Source organism: Myxine glutinosa, chromosome 7 (genome assembly GCF_964187855.1).
Source record: "Myxine glutinosa chromosome 7, kmMyxGlut1.1, whole genome shotgun sequence".
In the NCBI taxonomy this organism is placed as follows: domain Eukaryota; kingdom Metazoa; phylum Chordata; class Myxini; order Myxiniformes; family Myxinidae; genus Myxine; species Myxine glutinosa.
Window position 1 is genome coordinate 109393624 of NC_136267.1, and position 16322 is coordinate 109409945.

General features: G+C 49.0%; 1 protein-coding gene across 2 annotated transcripts in view; it reads left to right on the forward strand.

The window, feature by feature from the left end:
- Positions 1-16322, forward strand: part of LOC137431589 (1-phosphatidylinositol 4,5-bisphosphate phosphodiesterase delta-4) — a 116630-nt gene that overhangs the window by 88380 nt on the left and 11928 nt on the right. For both annotated transcript variants that reach the window (XM_068123069.2, XM_078782098.1), the window contains exons 12-13: positions 2512-2693; positions 2849-2984. In XM_068123069.2, the coding sequence (XP_067979170.2) occupies positions 2512-2693; positions 2849-2984 (318 nt within the window). The remainder of the gene's footprint in view (positions 1-2511; positions 2694-2848; positions 2985-16322) is intronic.

The following is a 16322-nucleotide window of genomic DNA, read 5'->3' on the forward strand; positions in this document are numbered from 1 at the left end:
CGCCGAAGCTGAAATTGGGCTTCGGCTTGAACGAACCAGACTTCGGCCTGGGCCTCCCAAAATTCGGGAAGTTTAATCGCCATTGCCTTGTCGTTGGCCATTGCAATGGCGTCGTGTTCGGAAGGATCGCTACGGCAGATCCAACGTTGAGGTCACCATATAAAGCGTGATGCTGCGCACGCTAATGCTTACGCAAAGAGCAAGCGGACAACGCGGTTCATAAAAGAGTCTTTATTCAAAGTACTCAAACTGCAGCACTAAGCTGCTCAGGGCTGCGCGCTCCGCGTATATCGTGAGGCCACGCCTCTCTCCCTGGCGTGGCCCATCCCCACTTGGTGTGCGGGGTGATGTCACCGCGTCAGTGCTTTCGTGTCCGCCACACTACTGTATATATCATTTTGGATGCTCGTTCCGTGTCCTTCTCAAGGGTTTTTACTGTCGTATAATAATAAATGTTTGCATTCAAACTGCTGTGTGAATAAACCATACAATAGCGCTTCTTCTTCTTCTTGAAACTCGTAAAGAGGCTTTTAGAACTGGCGAGTTCGTGATTTAACAAACGATTTTTTTTACGGCGCAGATGTTTGGATCCTGTGTTTACAGCATTTGTCTCAACGTATGTGTGTATGTATGTCCCTCACATATTTATCCTACATATTGGGTGAGTTTTATAGCCGACAATTACGCTTCTGAAAGGTAGAATGTAATGCCATTTGGCTTTGCCAATTATGTTTCTTTTTAGGGAACGTTCATATATTACATCACATACCTGGTTGGGGCAAATTATCACACTTGATGATTGTGAGGAACTGAAATTATGACAACAGGGTTATGATATATGATGGGGTGGGGGGGGGGGTGCATGCCCCCCAGATCATATACAATTAAAGCTTTGGTTCAGGGCTCTTCAAACATTGAAGCATTTCTTATGAGTGCTTCCAACCACCTTGGTATCTATAATATCACGACTGTATATATAATTTTTGTGTATGGCAATCACCAATGGTATAGCCTGGTGTTGGCTTAATGGTTAGGGCGGAGGGCTTGGGATCCTAGGGTCCTGAGTTAGAATCCCGGTCAGCTGCTGAATTAACACCAGGTGGGGTTGACTCAGCCTGTCATCCTTCCGAGGTCGGCAAAATGAGTACCAACTCACTGGGTCCTCTCTCAAGGAGGTTGGTGGCAGGATTTGCACTCCGGTCGCCGTAAAACACCTCATTCCGGAACTCGGGGTGGTGCTGAGGTCACTTTGATAGTGTTGACTAACTGATCAACATGTATGAATAAATCAGTGTCTCAATGCAATCTCTTCACTTCCATGGTGACAGACAACTTAGAGAGTTAGAGTACTTCAAAATAATTTAATAGTCACATTATTTGCTAACTAGTATCTCCACCTACCAGGTTATACTATCCTCTTCAACTAAAGTATCAAACAAGCCCGGATACGCCGAGTTGTTAGACTTGCGGTCTTGTTTTTTTTTCAGCTTACACCTTCACTGCTATTTTCTTGCATATGTAATTTGTAGATGTCCCAAGGATCCACATACGTTATCACTTTAATTTTTGACTTTGCCACTTTTGTAATGACTGAAATAAACTGGAAAATTGCTGTAAATGTAATAATTCACAGAAACAAACCTAAAATGCACAAAGTGCATATAATCAGTGGGGGTATGCTTTCGGAAGCATCAATGAAATTACATATTTTAACACAATTGTGTTTTGATCTCCAAAGCTGCGTCAGACAAGCAAATGAAGCACATGTATGTTTATATGGACAAGAGTACAACTCATTTTGTAGTCTGCTTAGCTCCAAGTTGTCTGGACCTGTGTTCAAGTCTCATCTCAAAGTATTGTCCAACTAAACTGCCCTTTGACATCCTGAAGCAAGCAATCCTTTGGAGGAGACGTTTAACCAGCTGCCACGTCTGTCTGGAATTGCTTGTGAGCATTAAAGATCTCAAGGTGTCTCACATGAGTAGAGTATGCCTTCAGGTCAATACCTTCATTCAAATCGTGATTCCCTAGGGTCACCTTGCATATAGGGTCAACAACTCTCCTTTTCAAATTGAAATACCTCCTTATTTATGACGACTTTTGCAGCCCCTTGAGGTTCCATGAATGAAGAGCCTCCAATAGGATAAGACATGACGTGGGGTTGCTGAAACAGCCAAGAGTATCAAATTTTTGTACATGAGCCAATGATGCTAGAACATAGCAGCAGAGTATTGGAAACGTGACAAGGGAGGGAAGCACAAATAATATGATGCGAGTTAGGTTTTTCCAAAACCATTTTGTTTAATTTTGATGCTACTTCTTTAAAATGATGCCATTTATGTTAAATATAAACGACCATCCTAGTATTATATCATTTTGCAGCAGGAAAAGAGATTTATTCTACTTGTCATCGAGTCCCAGCCACATCGTGTGCATGCAACTGGTGGACTTTGTAGGACTCCAACCTGTACTGAAGAACACTCTGCTTATTGTTTTTTCTGTGCACCTCAGTGGCCCTGAATTTCCAAACTCCAGGTGAGGAGATGGACTTGTATGAAGGCTGGTGGAAACAGAATGGCAGTTGCGGTCTGGTCTTAAAGCCCATGTTTTTGCGAAGTCCAACGAGCCGATTCACACCAGCTGAGCCCCAACCTCATGGTTATGGCCTTCGTTCGGTCAGGCTCAAAGTCAAGGTTAGTGGGAGAGTGAGACAGTCAAAGATTGGTCATAGGCTGGTGGGGTTTGGGGTGGCGGGTAGCAAGAGTGCAGGTGAGGGGAGACTGTTTGCATTGTTGTCGAGCATTTTTCAAGTTGTTTGATTTAATACATGGCATTTTTATTGATGCAGGTCATCAGTGGACAACAACTGCCCAAGGTGGCCAACAGCAGTAAGGGTGCGATTGTGGACCCATTGGTGAGAGTGGAAATCCATGGTGTACCTACTGATAATGCCCGCCTGGAGACCAAGTACATCGCTAACAATGGTTGGTATTGTTCTTTTCTGTATTACGTACTCCACCATGAACCAAGACACTTTACCTATTGACCATTTAACTAACTCCTTGGCTTTTTCACTATTTTTTTTGTATACTAAGTCGAGGATCGTGTAAGAGCTAAAACATAGAACATATAAGAAATGGAGCGGGAGACAAGAGGGGGAGAGAGGGAGGGGAACACAACAGTAGAGATCAGGAACATTGGTAGATCTGTGAAAGGGAGAGGGCTAGGGCAGGGTACATGACATAAACAAGATGGACACTACAGGGACTTTCAGAAAAGAAAACGGAGTTTGAAAAAGGTGTATTTGGTGTGTATTAACGGGGGTAGAAAAGATCAAGGTTTAGCATGGGGGAAGATATGTGATGCTGGCGAACAGCTGTTTTGAAGACCTGGAGGGAGGAGTGGGATTGAAGAGAGTGAGGGAGTTTGTTCCAGAGGCGGAAAAAAGAGGAATGAAGGAGTGAAGGTGAGCAGAGAGCCGAGATTTTGGCAGTTTCACCAAAAGAAGGTTGCAGGCAGATCTTGTGCGACCTGCAGGAATATTTGGGGGACACAGCACAGACAGAGCTGGGGAAGCTAGGCCGGAGAGGAGTCGGTAGAGGACAGAAAGACCGCCGACTTGCCTGCGGTGAGCAAGTGAAAGGCCCTCAGTCAACTTCATCATGGGAAATACCAATGATTCTAAAAGCCCTCGTTTCTACAGCATGAAGCCGAGCTGGGTGTGAGACAGGAGCACCGACCCAGAGGGGAGAGCAGTACTCCATCAAGCTGCAGATGAAAGCTTTGTATGTGGTGCGAAGCTCAATAGTGTCATCGAAGGACTTCGCACAACGGAGGATACCCAGTCAGCTCCTGGCTTTGGAGCCCAGCTTGGAAATGTGGTTTCCTCTGGAAACCACATTAGACACATATTAAATTGGACACATACTCACAAATTCAAAATAATAAATTGTCCAGTATTCCAAGTGGCTGGCAGGTAGCACACTTGACTTTGAGTCATGTAGTCTGGGTTCGATTCCTGGCCTGATTATTAACTGTCCCAACACTGATGCTTCCTAGGCTGTTCTTACAGCAATGTGTGAACTGTCGTGAAGAGGCACATTAAGTGCGTTTCCCATCGGCCAGCGTTTGCTGCTGGCAGACATTAATGATCCGATGATGTCTTTTAAAACAACAGGCCATTGTTTGCTGGCACTCTGGTCATATTCTAAATTCATATCCTAACATGTATTCTGGGACTTTAACAGGATGAGCAAAATCATAAATAGGTGTTGCTACCAAAGTCTGTGTTTCCCAGACAATACAATGATGTGTGTGCAGTAATGGGATAGGAAAACAAAGTTAGAATACTCGTTTCTCAAGAAAGAAGGGCCAATGCTTACACCAGACTCAGAACTTCTCCGACGGTCTGGAGCTACAACTACAAGCACTTCATATCTTCAGACATGACTGTGATCATCACTGATCTTGTCATGTGATATAGGTCCTTTGCATGGAAGCCCTCAGTCAGTTCTTCCAAAGAAAATGTTTTCATTTTTGAACTCTGAGCCTTTCAAGCTCGCACAAGTTTATAGTCTAATTCTCCTCAATAACCAAACATGTTTACCAGCAGAATAGTGTTTACTAGTATTGCCATTGGCACTCATGTACATTTTGCATTATTACCCTGTGCTGGCGAAGCGAAAATCAGAGTTAAGCATTCAGGTGCGAAAGTGTGCCGTGTGCCGTACATGTGTGCCGTACGTGTCTGCATTTTAAAAATTCATTTTCTCGGCAACCATTGGTCCGATTGACACGAAATTTTACCATAGAAGCGCCTCCGCCTGTAGAATTTATTTTTATCATCAGTATGACGTCATAGGTCATGTGGTACGGACGCCATCTTGGAAAAACGTTACACCTCCATATCTCCCAAACCACTCAATTGAAAAAAATTGAAACATGGCTCATTGTCAAGTACTCACCATGGGGAATAAGATATGTTGATGGTGATGTCGTCGGTGCCTTAATTATGACGTTGTAGCGGTTACCGCTGGATGCACACAATCGCCTTGCACCGGCCAGAACACGGCCAGACGCGCCTCTCCCGGGCATGCCCGGACTCACTGTTCCCGGGCACGCCCAAACCTCCCGGGCACGCCCGGTCTCGTCTTTCCCGGGCATGCCCGCTGTCGCCTTTCCAGGGCTCGCCCAGAGCGTCCGGGCATGCCCGCTATCGCCTTTCCAGGGCTCGCCCAGAGCGTCCGGGCATGCCCGCTATCGCCTTTCCAGGGCTCGCCCAGAGCGTCCGGGCATGCCCGCTATCGCCTTTCCAGGGCTCGCCCAGAGCGTCCGGGCATGCCCGCTATCGCCTTTCCAGGGCTCACCCAGAGCGTCCGGGCATGCCCGCTATCGCCTTTCCAGTGCTCGTCCAGAGCGCCCGGGCATGCCCAGCCTCGACTTGCCAGGCCGCAGCCAAACATGCCCGGGCAGGTCCAGACTCGCCTTTCCAAGGCTCGCCCTTGATACCCGGGCATGCCCGGTATAGCTTTTGCCGGGCAAACTTCCCGACATAAATGTGTATATATATTGCTGCCCGATAAACGGGCTTTTGAGAGTACCCGAGTGTGATACATTTATTAAACCTACTCGGACGAATTTCCATCTTTGGTCGCGTCAATTCTTTCAACTCGCGTTGGAGCCCAGCTCCTTCATTGGTGACCTACCGACATGGATACGGCAGTGACGCTTAAACTGCCTACCTTCTGGGAGGCTCACGCGGCTGTTTGGTTCGCTCAGGCGGACTCTCAGTTCGCCCTGCGAGGCATCACCGCGGACGACACCCGCTTCCACCATGTTGTGGCGGCGCTCGGTTCCGCCACCGCGGCCCGCGCCTTGAGCCTCCTCCAGCACCCACCGGCTGCTGACAAATACGACGCGCTGAAGACACTCCTCCTCGACGCTTTCGCCCTCTCACCGGCAGCACGCGCACGGCGCCTGCTTGACCTGCCCGAGCTCGGCGACACACGCCCGTCTGAGCGCATGGACTATATGCTCTCGTTGCTCGGTGAGCACTCTCCGGATTTTCTGTTCCGCGAGCTGTTCCTTCGCCAGCTGCCTTACCCGGTACGCCTCGCCCTGGCTGGCACGTTGATCACGGATTCCCGCGCCCTCGCCAGGGAAGCCGATAAGATCTCCTCGGCAGGCCAGCACATCGGCGCGGTTACCTGGAGCCCGCCGCCGTCCGAGGCGATGCCCACGACGCCCGAGCGCCCTGCGCGGTTGGAGGCCGAACTGCCGGTGCAACTGCCGGCCGCCACGCCGCACCGCCCGCTTCCGACACGACGGCCGGGGCCTCCACCTGACCGGGCGTGGTGTTATTACCACGCCAGGTTCGGACACAAGGCTCGGACATGCCGGCCCCCGTGCACTTTCGGCAGGTCGGGAAATGGCCGGGCCGGCGTTCATTCCCAGCCATGAGCGCCGGCCACTCGGGCAACTTGCTGTTTATTCGGGACAAAGCGTCTGGGCGGCGTTTCCTGTGCGACACCGGCGCCCAACTGAGCGTCATACCCGCCTCCGAGCAGGACAGGCTGGACGCAGTTTGCGGCCCCTCTTTGGTCGCTGCTAATGGCTCGGCCATACGCACTTTCGGCCCACGCGTCGTCACCCTCTGCTTCGGCAGCCAGCGCTTTCAATGGACTTTTGTTACCGCCAGCGTCCCCGTGGCTTTGCTGGGCGCCGACTTCCTCTGCGCGCACGGGCTGCTGGTCGACGTCAAACGACGTCGCCTTGTTCACGCCGAGACCTTCAGCTCCCTGGCGTGCACAATGAGCAGCTCCACGCCGACCGAACTGGCGTGCGCCCTCCCGGCAACGAACGAGTTCGCTCGCCTGCTCGTGGAATTCCCGGCCCTCACGCGGCCGACGTTTTCGGCCGTCGCGGTGCGGCACGGGATCGAGCACCACATACCCACTACGGGCCCGCCGGTCTACGCCAGGGCCCGCCGCCTCGACCCAGCCAAGCTCGCCGTGGCGAAGGCCGAATTCGACGCGTTGGAGCACCTCGGCATCGTGCGGCGCTCCGATAGCGCGTGGGCCTCGCCACTGCACATCGTGCCAAAGCCGGGGGGTGGATGGCGCCCGTGTGGCGACTACCGCCGTCTCAATGACGCTACCACCCCCGACAGGTACCCGATCCCGCATATTCAGGACTTTTCCGCCCGTTTGGCGGGACGGGTCATCTTTTCGAAAATTGTCCTGATACGGTACCTACCACCAGGTACCTGTCCGTGCGGCCGACGTCCCGAAGACGGCCGTCATCACGCCGTTCGGCCTGTTCGAATTTTTGCGGATGTCGTTTGGCCTCAAGAACGCGGCCCAGGCATTCCAGCGCTTGATGGACGGCGTGCTGCGCGACCTGCCGTTTCTTTTCGTCTATCTGGACGACATCCTCGTCGCCAGCACGTCCTGCGCCGAGCACCTCCTCCACCTCCGAACACTGTTCGATCGCCTCAGCGAGCACGGCTTAATTGTCAACCCGGTCAAATGCCACTTCGGCGCGACGACCGTTGACTTTTTGGGCCACCGCATCACCAAGACCGGGGCCGTGCCGCTGCCGACCAAGGTCGAGGCCATCACCACGTTCCCGCGTCCCCGTTCCATCAAGGCCCTCCAAGAGTTCCTCGGCATGGTGAATTTTTATCACCGATTCGTGCCCCGCGCTGCTCAGCTCATGCGGCCCCTTTACGAGGCCCTCCGGGGCAAGCCGGCCAAGCATGACATTGTTTGGTCCGCGGCCATGGACGCGGCCTTCGCCAGCGCCAAACGGGCCCTCGCCGACGCAACACTGCTGGCTCAACCGGTGCTCAACGCGCCCATCGCCCTCACTATGGACGCCTCCAACTACGCGGTGGGCGCCGTCCATGAGCAATGGGTGGACGGGGTTTGGCAGCCACTCGCTTTTTTCAGCCGGCAACTCCGGCCGAACGAGTTAAACTACAGCACGTTCGACCGCGGCCCACAGTTCACGTCTGAGCTTTGGGGCGCGGTCGCCCGTTCGTTGGGGGTCACGCTGCACCGCACCACGGCCTACCACCCCCAAGCCAACGGGTTGTGTGAGCGGTTTCACTGCTCCATGAAGGCCGCACTCATGGCCGGCCTTCAGGACGACGGTTGGGCCGACCGGCTGCCGTGGGTCCTTTTGGGCCTTCGCACGGCCCCCAAGGAAGACCTCCAGGCGTCTGCCGCCGAGCTCGTCTACGGCCAGCCGCTCCGCGTCCCGGGCGAATTCGTGCCCGACGCTACCAGTCCCTGGTCCGCCGCTCGCCAGCGCTCGGACCTCCAGGAGGCCGCCCGACGATTTGCCCCCGTGCCGACGTACCGCCACGGTGGCCCCCAGTCCTACGTCCCCCCGGCGCTTCGCACAGCGGAGTACGTCTTTGTGCGTCATGACGCGCACCGGGGGCCACTCCGGCCGCCGTACGACGGGCCCTTCCGGGTCCTGCGACGGGGCGACAAGTCTTTCATCGTCGACTTCGGCGGCCGGCCGGACCGGATTTCTGTGGACCGCCTCAAACCGGCGCACATGGACGTCGACCGACCACCACGGTTGGCCCTTCCTCCGTGGTGAGGCCGCCCCCCATCCACAGTTCCCCCCGCTCGACCACCCACCACCACGTCGGACCCCTCCCCACGACCCTCCAGGGGTCGCTTCGGCCGGGTCATCCGGACCCCCCTTAAATTGACCCTGCCGGTGCAGGTCGATTCTGGAGGGGCGTGTGTAGCGGTTACCGCTGGATGCACACAATCGCCTTGCACCAGCCAGAACACGGCCAGACGCGCCTCTCCCGGGCATGCCCGGACTCACTGTTCCCGGGCACGCCCGAACCTCCCGGGCACGCCCGGTCTCGTCTTTCCCGGGCATGCCCGCTCTCGCCTTTCCAGGGCTCGCCCAGAGCGTCCGGGCATGCGCGCTATCGCCTTTCCAGGGCTCGCCCAGAGCGTCCGGGCATGCCCGCTATCGCCTTTCCAGGGCTCGCCCAGAGCGTCCGGGCATGCTCGCTATCGCCTTTCCAGGGCTCGCCCAGAGCGTCCGGGCATGCCCGCTATCGCCTTTCCAGTGCTCGTCCAGAGCGCCCGGGCACGCCCAGCCTCGACTTGCCAGGCCGCAGCCAAACACGCCCGGGCAGGTCCAGACTCGCCTTTCCAAGGCTCGCCCTTGATACCCGGGCATGCCCGGTATAGCTTTTGCCGGGCAAACTTCCCGACATAAATGTGTATATATATTGCTGCCCGATAAACGGGCTTTTGAGAGTACCCGAGTGTGATACATTTATTAAACCTACTCGGACGAATTTCCATCTTTGGTCGCGTCAATTCTTTCAACTCGCGTTGGAGCCCAGCTCCTTCAACGTCACAATTCGACAAGTACAACGCTTGATCTGATCAGTATGAATAAAACAAAAATTCCTCTGCAACTGTTAGACCGATGGACACAAAAATTTCAGAATATGTGCAGCTCCTGTGGAATTTTAAAAATGATAACTATTACGTCATAGGTCACATGGAACAGATGCCATCTTGGAAAAAATCGAAAAAAGTTGCACCTATAAATCTCCGAAACCGCTCCATGGAGAAAATTGAAACATGGCTCATTGTCAAGTACTCCACTTGGGGAATAAGATATGTTAATGATGATGTCATCGGTGCCTTCGTTATGACGTCATAATTCGACAAGTGCAACACATAGCCGATCATTGTGAATTTTTTTTTCTCAGCAACTGTTGGTCTGATGGGCACGAAATTTTCACCATAGGAGCGCCTCCTCCTGTAGAATATTTTAATGATAATCATGATGTCATAGGTCATGTGGTACACTGGTACATGCGCCATCTTGGAAAAACTTCACCCCTTTTTCCGAAAGTGAAAGGTGAAAAACGAAATTTTCACCATAGGAGCGCCTCCTCCTGTAGAATATTTTAATGATAACCATGATGTCATAGGTCATGTGGTACATGCGCCATCTTGGAAAAACGTCACCCCTTTTTCCGAAAGTGAAAGGTGAAAAACGAAATTTTCACCATAGGAGCGCCTCCTCCTGTAGAATATTTTAATGATAATCATGATGTCATAGGTCATGTGGTACATGCGCCATCTTGGAAAAACTTCACCCCTCTATATCTCTGAAACCACTCAATGGAAAAAATTGAGACCTGGCTCATTGTCAACTACTCCCCATGGGGAATAAGATATGTTAATGATGCTGTCATCGGTTCCTTCATTATGACGTCATAATTCGACAAATACAACACTTATCCATCCGATCATTATGAATTTTTTTCAGCAACTGTTGGTCTGATGGACACGAAATTTTCACCATAGGAGCGCCTCCTCCTTTAGAATATTTTAATGATAATCATGACGGCATAGGTCAAGTGGTACAGGCGCTGTCTTGGAAAAACCGGAAAATGTTGCACCTCTATATCTCCAAAACCGCTGCTTGGAAAAAATTGAAACATGGCTCATTGTAAACAACTCCATATGGGGAATAGGTGTTGTTAACGATGATGTCATTGATGCCATAATTATGACGTCATAATTCGACAGGGACAACGCTTAGTCTGATCAGTTTGAAATGTATTGAGCATAATCTATGCAACAATTACATTAGAGAATATAAATGTATGATGTCATCGCTGACGTGGTCTGGCAGCCATATTGGATCAAAGAAAAACAATGTTCAAAAACAGAAGAGTTGGCTCACAACAAGTTGACTGCGCAGGGTACGTATTCTATGAATACCATCTAGTTCCCAACAGTATTAGAAGAGTCAGGTAAGTCATTACTGTCATTAGCATCTAATTATTACCCTCGCCAGAGGAGATGGTATTTTTATTTGAGTCTGTTTGTTTGTCCGCACAGAATAAATATGATTTTCTCTCCAACCGTTGGTCCGATTGACAGGAAATTTTCACCATAGGTGCAACTCCACCTGTATAATTTTTTAATGATAATTATGACGTCATAGTTCACGTGGTTCGGCCGCCATCTTGGAAAAATCGAAAAACTTTGCACCTCTATATCTCGGAAAGCGCTGAATATAAAAAACTGAGACATGGCTCATTGTAAAGAACTCTCCATGGGGAATAAAATCTGTTAATGATGATGTCATAGGTGCCTCCATGATGACGTCATAATTCGACAATTACAAAACTTCACCCAATGAAGATGAAATTTCTTGAGCGCCATGTCGGCATAAACTGGTGGAGGGAAAAAAAATGACGTCATAGGTCACGTGGTTCGGCCGCCATCTTGGAAAAATCGAAAAACTTTGCACCTCTATATCTCGGAAAGCGCTGAATAGGAAAAATTGACATATGGCTCATTGTAAAGAACTCTCCATGGCGAATAAAATATGTTAATGATGATGTCATAGGTGCCTCCATTATGACGTCATAATTCGACAAGCACAAAACTTCATCCGATCAAGATGAAATTTCTTGAGCATAATCAAGGAATAAATAAGTTTAGAAAAAAAATAATGATGACGTCATCGGTCACGTGGTTTGGCCGCCATATTTGTTTTAACGCAAAAGCCTTAAAAACCACTGAAAATACATCCTGGCGAGGGTTTGCAATCTCTGATTGCTCTTTTTCTTGTTCAATTTGTGATGGGTTGGCAGTGTTAGTAACACTTGTACCAACTTGTTACCATATGTTGATTTGATATTGCACCATTTATCTTTCAGAGCAAGCATTAGCTCAAAGCGTATTGTGTTCTGTTGACTGACTCTCAGTTCCAAGAAGCTAAACAACAGTTTGATTGTATTTAAGTTGGCAGTGTATAAGCCATGGCATATTTTTAATGTCTCTAGCAAATACCTCCAGTCGCTTCGCTGACAGGAATAATAAGAGAGGGGGCAGAGAGAGAGGGTTTGGGAAAGAGGGAGGAAGAGGCAGGGAGAGAGAAAGAGAAAGAAAGAGAGGTCGCAAGTTGGCATTTGCAGTTTCATCACGTTTTCATGCCCATACACAAACCTTCCCTTTTTTATTCTTGTTTTTTGCATCACAAACCATCATTGGAGTTACCTGAATCCACCATTGTTAGTCGGGTCAATATACGAAAAAAACTCACCTAACCCCACAAAAATTGATACAAAAGGTTTTTCAATGGATTCTGGTACCATTGGGCATGCTATATAACATACTAAAAATCTAGTAACATCTGACTTCCGGAAAGGGGTCATTTTCAAGATGGCGTCCAAGATGGCCGCCGGAGCTTAAAATGGCCATATATCAATTATTATTCAACCTAGAAAGGTGGTTTTGGTGTCTAACCCTAGGTTTTAGGGCCCAGGGAATCCAATTGAATCAATAAAATTACCACCAGTTAATTATTTATTGACAAGTCCAAGATGGCATCCCAAGGTGACATCCTGATCCACTAAAATGGCTCTGTCGAATAGTAGTCAACCTAGAGAGATTTTTTCAGTGTGTATACCTAGGTTTAAGGCACCCAGGAAATCATCAAAATTACTTAAATAAGCACAAAGTAATCAGGTAATCCAGTAAGCCAGGTTTACCAGCCCATTAGGCATTGGTTGTCTTATACAGTTAGTCGCTATTCATCGACGGATAACATGAAAACCCTTTTCGAATTTTCTGAATATGTCTGGGTGGTTGATATCAAGCTGACCCATCTCTTTGACATAGACGTATGCTGATTTCAGGTAACTGTAATGCCCAGCTGCGGCGAATATCGGAATGCAGTCAGAAACGGCGCGTAAGTGCATCAGCCAAGAACCTGTTCGATCTGCCTTTATCAGTGACATCACAACTTTTACCATGCTTTGGTAATTCAGCCACAATTGACTTGTCTTGGACCTAGCACCCAGTTCCATCTTCCTTTTCTCCAGCTCTTCGTTTATTCGACCGAAGGTCTCTGAGGTGAACACAGTTTCTAATGTCATCTCACCGTTCAATAGTGCAGTATACATCCCTTCAGACTCTTCAACCATTGCTGCAAATTCGGGACATTACACTCTTATCTCCAATCTGAAACACACACTTGGTTCATTAGCTGGTGAGTCGGTGGATGACGATGAATAGCGACTAACTGTATAAGACAACAAATGCCTAATGGGCTGGTAAACCTGGCTTACTGGATTACCTGATTACTTTGTGCTTATTTAAGTAATTTTGATGATTTCCTGGGTGCCTTAAACCTAGGTATACACACTGAAAAAATCTCTCTAGGTTGACTACTATTCGACAGAGCCATTTTAGTGGATCAGGATGTCACCTTGGGATGCCATCTTGGACTTGTCAATAAATAATTAACTGATGGTAATTTTATTGATTCAATTGGATTCCCTGGGCCCTAAAACCTAGGGTTAGACACCAAAACCACCTTTCTAGGTTGAATAATAATTGAGATATGGCCATTTTAAGCTCCCGGCGGCCATCTTGGACGCCATCTTGAAAATGACCCCTTTCCGGAAGTCAGATGTTACTAGATTTTTAGTACGTTATTTAGCATGCCCAATGGTACCAGAATCCATTGAAAAACCTTTTGTATCAATTGTTTTGGGGTTCAACCATATATTGACCCCTCTCTGTTAGTTTCATTGAAATATGTTAATCCGTTCTCAAGTTATAGCCCAACAAACAATAGACAAATGCGGCTCCTATAATTATATAGACTAGAATAGAAGACCCATCGCTTCGCCAACGGAAATGCCAATCTTTGCTGCGATAGCTAATCTATAGGGGAAGGAAAAAAAGGATTCTGGGAGATGCTGATCTTTGTGCAGGGATAACCAATGTCACGTGTTGGCATTTGCAGTTTTCACACGGGTGTCCATGTACCCATAAAAAAAAATATATATATATATATAAAAAAAAAATTTTTTGCCTCACAAACATTCGTGGGAGTTACCCGAATCCACCGTAGTTGAATTTATTGAGATCCGTTAATCCTTTCTCAAGTTATAACATGACAAACAAACAAACAGACAGACACAGCTCCTTTTATATGACAGATTTTCATCGAACAATTTCTGTACAGATATATTGTAGTAATGGGTGAGCAGAAAGAAATGGTGCCCATACAATTTAATAAATGTTATTTATTTTTACTTAAAATGACACTTTCTTTTGTGCACATTTGCTTTACATGATGCATGATCGCTATGGAAAGTTTCAGATGGATATGTTTCAGTCATTCATTTGACTGAGATTAGAGCACCATCCTCCAAATGTCGGTCTCTATGCTGCAGACACACTTGGATTCGACGATAAAAATTGTTTCTTACGTTTATTTGAAATCTTTAATGTTCACAATGTAATTTACTTGCCATTTGTCATTTGATAAATACGAGACACTTCCTCTTGAGGATCGTGACAATTCATGCGTTGCGTGGAAACTTCCATTTCCAAAATGAATGCGACGGTCGATGAAGAACGCAGACTTGAACAGGATGTAGCAAGAACCGCACAGAGACCGCACGACACGGGAGAACCGCACAGGATGCTGCTGCAACAACGATGAGGAGGGTTGGTGAGGAGCGAGGGGTTGGAGAGCGAGGAGCGAGGGGTTGGAGAGCGAGGAGCGAGGGGTTGGAGAGCGAGGAGCTAGGGGTTGGAGAGCGAGGAGCTAGGGGTTGGAGAGTGAGGAGCAAGGAGTTGGAGAGTGAGGGCCGATTGGAGCGGAGAGTGAGGGGCGATTGGAGCAGAGAGGAGTGTGAGGAGGTGTTGGAGAGGAGTGTGAGGAGGTATTGGAGAGGAGTGTGAGGAGGTATTGGAGAGGTGTGAAGGGTTGGAGAGGAGTGTGAGGGCTTGGAGAGGAGTGTGAGGGCTTGGAGAGGAGTGTGAGGGGTTGGAGAGGAGTGTGAGGGGTTGGAGAGGAGTGTGAGGAGTTGGCGAGGAGTGTGAGGGGTTGGCGAGGAGTGTGAGGGGTTGGCGAGGAGTGTGAGGGGTTGTAGAGGAGTGTGAGGGGTTGTAGAGGAGTGTGAAAAGGTATTGGAGAGGATTGCGAGGAGGTATTGGAGAGGAGTGCGAGGAGGTATTGGAGAGGAGTGTGAGGAGGTATTGGAGAGGAGTGTGAGGAGGTATTGGAGAGGAGTGTGAGGAGGTATTGGAGAGGAGTGTGAGGAGGTATTGGAGAGGAGTGTGAGGTGGTATTGGAGAGAAGTGTGAGGAGGTATTGGAGAGGAGTGTGAGGAGGTATTGGAGAGGAGTGTGAGGAGGAGTGGCATTGGAGAGGCGTGAGGGTGGAGAGGAGTGAAGGGTCACATATTATGTGAAATAAATAAATTGTGTTCATTACACCATTTTAACCATTTCGTAAAATTTAATGTGCAGCATGTAAATCAAGATGTCGAAATGTCGCACACGTCCATACCCGTGGTATTCCCACGGGTGACCCCACTAGGGTGCAGGCAGGTGGCAGGCAGGCAGACATTTACATATACGAAAGACAGGCAGGCAGGCAGGCTATGTCATAAAGGCAGGCAGACAGGCAGACATTTACATATATTTACATATTACAATTTACATATTTACATTTACAACTGCAGTGATTGGATGGATTGTGTCAGTTATTTCTGTCGTGGGGATGCTCGGATGAACAACCATCAAGTTGTCCTTGTGCTAGGTATTTGCTGAATGTATTTATTTCAGCCGTTATTGACCAATCAAATGAGTAGAAAACGAGACCCCTGAGGTCCATCTCTGAAAGTATAACTTTCACACCGTCATCCACGCGATCCCAGTAAGGTATAATAATAAGGGTCGACCTTGTTCGGCCCAACGCGGCCTTCCCTGCGACTCGCGTCTGCTACCTACTCCGTGCAGTCAGCACCCACCGGCTTCCTTCCACGACCACACTGGTCCCATCTCCAAAGGAAGCCCTCGAGAATGGCTGGCTGATTCAGCAGAGCGCCTTCCACACACTCCCAACAGGCAGTACCTCATCCGACTGGTCACGCACACCCTCTCCCGCCACTTCCTCCTCTTCAACTTTGCCTCCAGCAGTGACATCACCTCTCACTATCCACGAGCTTACTGTAACATGCTTTAGCAGTCGCAAATGCTGTTTCACATTAAACTGAAAGAAATTTGGAGCTGACGTCAGTAAGGCAAATTTTTAGTTGCGGAACTGAGTGAGAATCGACGGTAATCTATATACCCCACAATAAGATAATGACATGACCCTTCCTGCCCCTCCTGTACAGATCGGGTGTACCTCGTCTCTTGCAAACGGTTTCCTATTTTTAGTGTTCACTTTCTGATATTTCTGTTTCAAGATCATCTATGGATTGTGGCCTTCCTCTGTAGATGCTG